The sequence below is a fragment of the Anarrhichthys ocellatus genome, unplaced genomic scaffold, assembly GCF_004355925.1.
Source record: "Anarrhichthys ocellatus isolate YVR2014 unplaced genomic scaffold, GSC_Weel_1.0 scaffold8, whole genome shotgun sequence".
Classification (NCBI taxonomy): domain Eukaryota; kingdom Metazoa; phylum Chordata; class Actinopteri; order Perciformes; family Anarhichadidae; genus Anarrhichthys; species Anarrhichthys ocellatus.
The window spans coordinates 9,285,658-9,293,235 of NW_022280038.1; the positions used below are offsets into that span (position 1 = coordinate 9,285,658).

Genomic DNA, 7,578 nt, shown 5'->3' on the forward strand with positions numbered 1-7,578 from the left:
GTGTGTGTGTGTGTGTGTGTGTGTGTGTGTGTGTGTGTGTGTGTGTGGCTTTATAGAGCCCGCTGTGGCTGAGAGAACGGTGATTATAAATTCATTAACAGCGCTTTAATGTAAAACACATCGATTAAATGTCATATGTAAGAGATCTCATTAGAATGGCCCTTTTAGAGTTTTTATTCATATATATTACATCACTGGATTATTACTACTAATGCATTAACACATAAGCATTTTAACAAATGTAAAAAGCAGAGAAAACATCAAATGACACGTACGACGCTGCAGCATAAAGAAAATAAAAAGCTTGTAAAATCACGACAGAACAGAAGCTTTCAACAACCAACAAGACTTCAAAGGTCTCAAAGGTCCACTAAACACTGAAGATGTAATCTGTTGCATGGTGGAGTAGAAGTACAGGAAGTACTTTAAAACTGTACTTATGTATATTATTTAAATAAATGTACTTCTCAAGCATCAAAGCTCTGTTTTGTCGGCTCTACATTTGACCAGATGTGTATCTACAGCAGTCCGGGCGACAAGACTCTTATTTGTTCTTTAATCTCTTCTGACAGTAAAATTCCTTGTGATCCTTCACATCTCAGATTTTGTGATTCGCCTTTTCTATTTAAACAAACACACGCGACGAGCCGCTTACAAGATAAGAAGACCGATATCCGTGCAAAGCTCTCATGCTCGGCTCAAGCCGGCCAGACCTCGGTGTGAATTCGCTCCGCAGCAGCGAGCGTGTTCAGAATGAGACTCGGCTGATGTGTGTGCACACCGCCACCAGCGACCAGCGGCGTGGACACTTTGTCACGGGGGACACCCAAAAGAAAACCCCCACCCGGATCCAGTTTCACAAGAGCAATTGTAACATTCAGGCTTGACCTTTTCTCCAGTTTCTGATTCCCCTTGATAAGCCGGGGGGGTTCCCTGACCCTGTGAACTGTGCGGCCAGAAGCTGATCGTTTGTGACAACAGCCTGGAGGGAGGTCTGCGAGTGCTGATGATCACTGTGTTTCTGACTGACGCTACGTCTCCGGGTGCTCTGTGCCTCCCTCCTCATCACCGGTCTGTTTGTTGCAACTGTAACGTTACATCTTTACGGCCTTCAGAGCGAACGGTCACATTCTCTCTTTTGACGTTTCAGACACTTGGGGATGATTAATTATGCGCGAAGTTGTGCGAGCTCTCCTTTGCTGTGTGTCCTCCGTCTGCTGCTGGCTGCAGTGTGTCTGTGACGCAGCCGTTTGGAGGGTTTTCTTCTTGAAGTTGTTTGGTACTGAAAAGAGACACAAACATCAGGCAGGTACACAAGCTCCTCACCTGAACCCTTCGTCCTCCTCCTGCGATGCACTTAGCAGCTGTTTCTGTGGAAGTCACTGGAGACGGACTGCATGGAAAAAGAGAGTCGAGCCAGCTGGGTGGAGAGCAGTGGGAGGGTTTCTTTCCACTTCTGTCTGTCTGACGGAGACCGGCTGATTTGTTATTTTATTTTCTCAGCGAGCTGTGCGTCTTGAAGTGAGCACGCTATCGTATGCATTGGCACGTCTCAAATGAAAGACACAGGGGACCAACAATTAAGTTATGAACAAAACTGTTTATTTTTTCTCAATATTTAGTTAACATCTGCCACACGCCTTCATCATGTTTAAAGCGATAGAAAGTGTGTGTGCTTGATTTATTTTGCCCTCAGCACGCCAGACAGCTCTCACCGCACATTATTCAACTTTCTTTCCGTCATCTCGGGGAAAAGAATGTTTCCTAAAAGAAGTGACGTGTGGAAATCTCAGGTTATGGGCACGCTCGCTCTGCTGGAGCTCACTCCTGCTGCACACCCGGATAGCTCTGGTCCCTGGACACAATGTCTTCAGTGGAAAACATTCGGTATCTTTGTCAATCCAAACCTGTAGTTGTGATTTCTGAATGTGGCTTTAAATCATGATGCTAAAACCTGCCAACATGCTTTGCTAAATGAAACAGTTGTTGGGATTTGTTAATGTTGGAGTAAATGTGCGTTTAAAGGAGAACATGCAGCTTCTCACTCCACGAGAAGCTAACAGTTTATAACCAGTATTGTGTGGAAAAAAAAAAAAAAAAAAAGTGATGCAGAGCAGCTACAGACCCGGACAAAGACACACTTGATGTCTCATGTTGGTGCTTTGCAGACACTCGACCCCGTATGTACCTCTCCACTAAGATGAAGTGACGTGTTTCTTCCTCTGTCCTCTTTCTCGTTTCAGAGCGTTATTATTGGGACTCCAAACTGCGCGTTCCCACGGCCGACTACCAGGAGGTCCTCTGCGACGACAAGGCCGCGCTGGACTGGCTCTTGGCCCTGCGCCGCGTTGGCGTCGTCCACCTGAAGGGGGCGCCGGCGGAGCAAGGCGTAGTGGCCAGACTCGCCGAGAGGATCGGCTATCTCCGGCTGACGTTCTACGGGTGAGACCCCGTGACTGTCCGTCCATCGACTCCCCACGAAATCCTGAACAGCTACATTTTCCACCGATCATATTTCGGCTGGAGCGGAGCCCAGAGAGCGTTATTAGCAAATTAAATGTAATACAAAAGACCTTTTATTTACAAGCCTTCTCCAGGGAAGCAGGAAACGAGTTGGATATTTTGATGAAAGATGTTCTTAGATTCTCACTTAACCACGTTAACGTTATGGTCCGTTATCTGTAGCTTTGATTGATCTGGTTTCCATGGTGAAGATTACAGAGCGTCTGTCGGCCCTTTCATCACACCAGAGTTCATCACTTTGACTTACTGCAGAGCCGATTACTGAACACAGAGACCGGGGAAAACAACCCAAGAGCATTCCAGCTTCTTTTTTCCTTTTAAGCCGGAGGAATTACCTGGTGCACTCAGTCAGAACAGAGGTTTGGAGCGTAAAGCCGACCCTCTGCCAGCGCATGAGCTCACGCTGCTGGAAGTAAAGTCACTGCAGACCGAAGCTGAAGGCCTGCCATCACAGAAACCAGACCATTTTACGAGTCGGGCATCCAAACGAGGCGTGCGAACGTAACGCGGAATATAACTTTACCTCATTAGAGCTTCGACTGCTGCCGCGTCTCAATGAAGTGTCTACTTCAGGGACTACAGTCCTGTGACGCTCCCGCAAAGTTCATGTCCTCTCGTCCTCTCGTCCTCTCAGCCTAATTGTTGCTGCTTATCTTCTAAAGCCAAAGTTGAATAATGAACTAGAAGTTTATTAATGAATGTTATCTTTGTCTTCAGGCACACATGGCAGGTCCAGGACAAACACATGGCAAACAATGTAGCCTACACTTCAGGAAAGCTCAGTCCCCACACCGACTACCCTGCACTGCACTTTGCACCCGGAGTAAGTAAAATCTGACTTATACCCTCTCTAAAGAGCATTAAACGACACTAAACAGATACAGTATCACTTATGCATTCATGTGCTGCTTTCAGGTTTGTTTTGACTGCTGGCGTTTCGGCTTTTATGCCCTCGGAGTTGTAAATAAAGGAGCATTTGCGCGGCGTGTGTGTGTTGTAGGTGCAGTTGCTGCATTGCATCAGCGATGCTGAGGAAGGAGGGGAGAGCGAGATGGTGGACGGCTTCCACATGGCCGAGCTGCTGCAGAGAGAAGACCCGGAGGCCTTCGGGACGCTCACCTCGGCCCACGTGGACTTCACCGACATGGGGATCGACTACTGCGAGTTCATGCTGCAGGCCAAGAAGTGCATCATCGAGTAAGACGGGCTGTCAGATCACCTGCTTCATTCTCACGCGTACACACACACACACACATTTACTATCTCTGTGTTCAAGGCCTTGCAAGAGTCTAAAAGAAGTGCATTCAAAAAAAAAAAAAAGAAATCGATGCGGTGGAGTGATTTGAAATGAGACACTGCCATCTGCTGTTCAGAATTATGTCCAAATATTCTCAATGTGGCAAAACCAAAACTGTGTAACAATATATAGAGTATATTGTTTGAACAACCATCTGTCCACATACTTACCTTAAGAATTAAAGAAGCCGACGAGATCAGTTCATATTTAATTAATGTGTCCAGTGAATAAAACTCCTTTCTGGGTCACAGACATGGAACACAATGATTATTTTCATAATTGATGAATCTATTGATTACTTTCTTTATTAATGTGCGATGTGTTGGTTTGACATCATCCTCCTCTCTGAGCAGAGTTGATGCCGCCGGCCGAGTCGTGAGGATAAACTACAACAACGCCACCAGAGATTCGGTGCTGGACCTCCCCGTGCATCAGGTTCAGCCCTTCTACAGAGCGCTGAGGGCCTATGTGGATATCATAAACCGAGGAGAGAACATGGTCACCTACAAAATGATTCCAGGTCAGTGTGCAACTCTCTAAACCCTCCCCATGCAACATAACAACAAAAAGCCCTCCTAGTCGTAGATACTCCGTAAACGGATCCTGGTCTGGTACGGTGACGTGCAACAACATCTTTGTCATCAGACGGTCAGTGTCCCCTCTGTCACTGTGGACCAAATCTAATGACCTCGAGAGTGGTGTAGCCCTCTCTGAATAATCACTGCCCTGCACAGAGTCTGCAGCATCAAGAGGACAGAGATGGAGTGATAGCGGGGGGAGGCGGGGTTCAAGCCTCCCTGAGATCCTTCAAACAAACCTGCTCAACGGCATCTGAAGGCGACGGTGTTGAAACTTGTTTTTCTGAATAAACCCCCGACCTGCCGGCTTTTTAAAATTTATTTTTACGTGACGTCGGTCAAATTTTGCAGGAAATTGTTTTGTTGTTGTTTGCATTTAAAAAAGATGCACAGGGATGTACTCCTGCTTTTGTTGTGTTCTTTGTCATGTTTTTGACTCGTGTAGCGAATAGGTTACAGAAGCATTTCTCCATTAACAAACTCCATTCCACACTGAAATAAGGATCAGATGAAACACACCTCACTCCTTCGTGACTGATGTGTTGGTGCTGTCGTGTTGCAGGCGACGTGCTGACCTTCGATAACTGGCGTCTGCTGCACGGCCGGAGGACCTACAGGAGCCGGCCGGACAGGTCGCGGCACCTCGAGGGCGCCTACATGGACTGGGACGAAGTCATGTCTCGCCTCCGGATCCTCCGCAGCTCGGTCCGCGGAAACAGTTGAGCTCCGGGAACACGGACAAACCTTTCTTTTCTTTAAACTGAGAGTTAAGCTGAATGTTGCTCTCAAAACGGTAAAAAGGGTAAAGATACTAAAGAATCTGATTCTGAGGTAGCAAAATAATTTCATGAATTACAAAATGATTTTAGAGCTAGGGACGCTTTCCAACATATATAAAGTTTCAAACATGTAACACAGATTCAACGCAAAGATAATAAAAACACCTTTCTTTTAAGTTTGAAAGGTGCTTTTGGATTCAATCATAGTGACTAATCAGTTTTATAAGCTGAAATTTAACTTCGAGGTTTTATACATTTTCCCCGAGTGTCACATTATTATAAAGACATTGTGCAGTTTATATATTTTTTTAAGAAATTGATCATTCCCAGTTCTCTGGTTGAATATTTGAAGAGAACCTGGCCACCTTAAAATAACTCATTATTTATTCTACAAATTACAATTGTCTGACCTTATTGCTCACTGTGACTATTACTGTGTGTAGAACGTGATGGAGGAGGGAGTGCCCTTACTGTAGATGTGTCTTTGCTAGAGTATCTCGCTACCTCTCCTGTTCAGTCGTGTGCCTAAAACAAAGGATGGTGTCCTTGACTTTCCCTTCACTCTGTGGAGATGCAGCCTTGATCTACAGTAGCTGTACTAGAAGTGGCAGTGTGACGCATCTGCAGCTTCAAATGACAAAGACGTGTGCTTTCTAATTAACCCCAGTGGCTTCTGGCCAAACAGAAACTTTTTCTTTTATCCGCTGAGGTTTTGAGCTTCGGCATTTTGCAGATTTAATCTGAATCTTCTTAAGACAAGTAAACAGTGTAAAACACGTTAGTTTATCCAAAAATATAAATATCTTAGCTGATAACGAGTGGATTTTTTCACTCATCTTTCCAGAAATGATGCCGCGCTTCTCTGGATGATCCTGCAAACTACCGAGAGTTCTGCGGATCATCCAGAGAAGCAGGAAGATTCAGACAAAGGTATCCCGAGCATCCAAGATGCAAGACAATCTGCATGGTTACCTGGATTGAGTAATCAAAAAAAACTCTTGTATAAGTAGACCGATCCTTTAAATACCCATGAACATGTTTTTATGATGTAATTAAACAGCACAGTGTGCTCAAGTGTAGATACGGACGCTTTGTGATCGATTTATTCTGTAGTTTTGCTAATTTACTGACATATTTTCTATGTAACCTAACATGGATGAATAATCCCCAAAACACAAACATGCATACCAGTGAGGAGACGATGGTATTCATCTAGCCTCTGGGGCTGCTTAAGGCTTTGCTTTTGCATTTTGTACATTGAATAAAACATTTAAAAACAAATCCTCCGGTCTCATGTGTCTAAAAATGTAAAAACAAGTTGAGAAGAGAGTTGATCCTGTGATGTCAGGCAGAGGGAGATGAGCTCTCGGCTGGGTAGCAGACTGGAGAGGCGCCGGGGGAGGCAGGTGGAGAAAACAATGTGATCGTACACAGGTCATGAACCCCGAGGATTTAACCGACTTAAACTAGAACATAGCTGTAGCGTTACAACGTTGCCGAACTGAACAAGCAGGCGCAGACTGAAGTGTTGAGCCGGGGTTCATATTCTGCAGGGTAGCGGGTGAGTGGATGGGAAACAGGTGGACCGTGACAACAGTATGTCATAAAAGATGTTAAAAAAAAGAAAGATATAAAGTTACATAATATAGTATGCCATGCAAAGACATGCCATAAAACAGTCATAGTATAACATGGCGCAGTATATCATGAAAGTCATAAAAATGTCATGAAAAGTAGTAAAAACGTCACAGTATATGGAAATGGACTTGAAAAGCGCATTTCTAGTCATCCGACTACTCAAAGTGCTTCAACACTACATGTCATCATTCACACCCTGATGCCAGAGGCTACCATTGCACGTGCCACCTGTCTATCAGGACTAACTAACATTTTAACATTCACACACCGCAGGAACAGCCTGCGGGAGCAATTTGGGGTTGAGTGTGTTGCCCAAGGACACGTCAATACTCAGTATAGTTCGTCATAAAAAGTCATTAAATGTCATCACATAGTACGACATAATAAAGGTTATACTCTGGGATGCATGAAAAAAAAAAAAAAAAAAAAAGTCACAAAACAGTCTCAACATGTTATTGGTCGTCCAGATGTTCAATACACCTCGTTTTTCTTTCTTGATAAAAAGACGAACTCGGCCGAGCTTTATTTGCGATAACTTTATTATATTGCCAAAGCTGTACATATTCTATAAATACTTTTTTTTCTCAAATACTGGAATACTTACACCTGGTACCTCTACTCATGTATTCCCTCTGGTTACAGCGGCCGGCTAGTACAATGACAGAGATGAGTTGTAATACTCCAGTTTAAAAAAAAATTGTTTAACTCAAGCAGGAAGAGCTGCGTCCCATTCAGAACCAATGTTACAGATGCTTCAGATCCA

General features: G+C 44.4%; 1 protein-coding gene across 3 annotated transcripts in view; it reads left to right on the plus strand.

Annotated features, from left to right (window-relative positions):
• bbox1 (butyrobetaine (gamma), 2-oxoglutarate dioxygenase (gamma-butyrobetaine hydroxylase) 1) overlaps positions 1-6,163 on the plus strand; it is a 20,722-nt gene extending 14,559 nt beyond the window's left edge. For all 3 annotated transcript variants that reach the window (XM_031848590.1, XM_031848592.1, XM_031848591.1), the window contains exons 4-8: positions 2,244-2,442; positions 3,241-3,346; positions 3,524-3,720; positions 4,174-4,340; positions 4,961-6,163. In XM_031848590.1, coding sequence (XP_031704450.1) covers positions 2,244-2,442; positions 3,241-3,346; positions 3,524-3,720; positions 4,174-4,340; positions 4,961-5,121 — 830 coding nt within the window. In that variant the 3' untranslated portion in view covers positions 5,122-6,163. The remainder of the gene's footprint in view (positions 1-2,243; positions 2,443-3,240; positions 3,347-3,523; positions 3,721-4,173; positions 4,341-4,960) is intronic.
• The last annotated feature ends 1,415 nt before the right edge of the window (positions 6,164-7,578 follow it).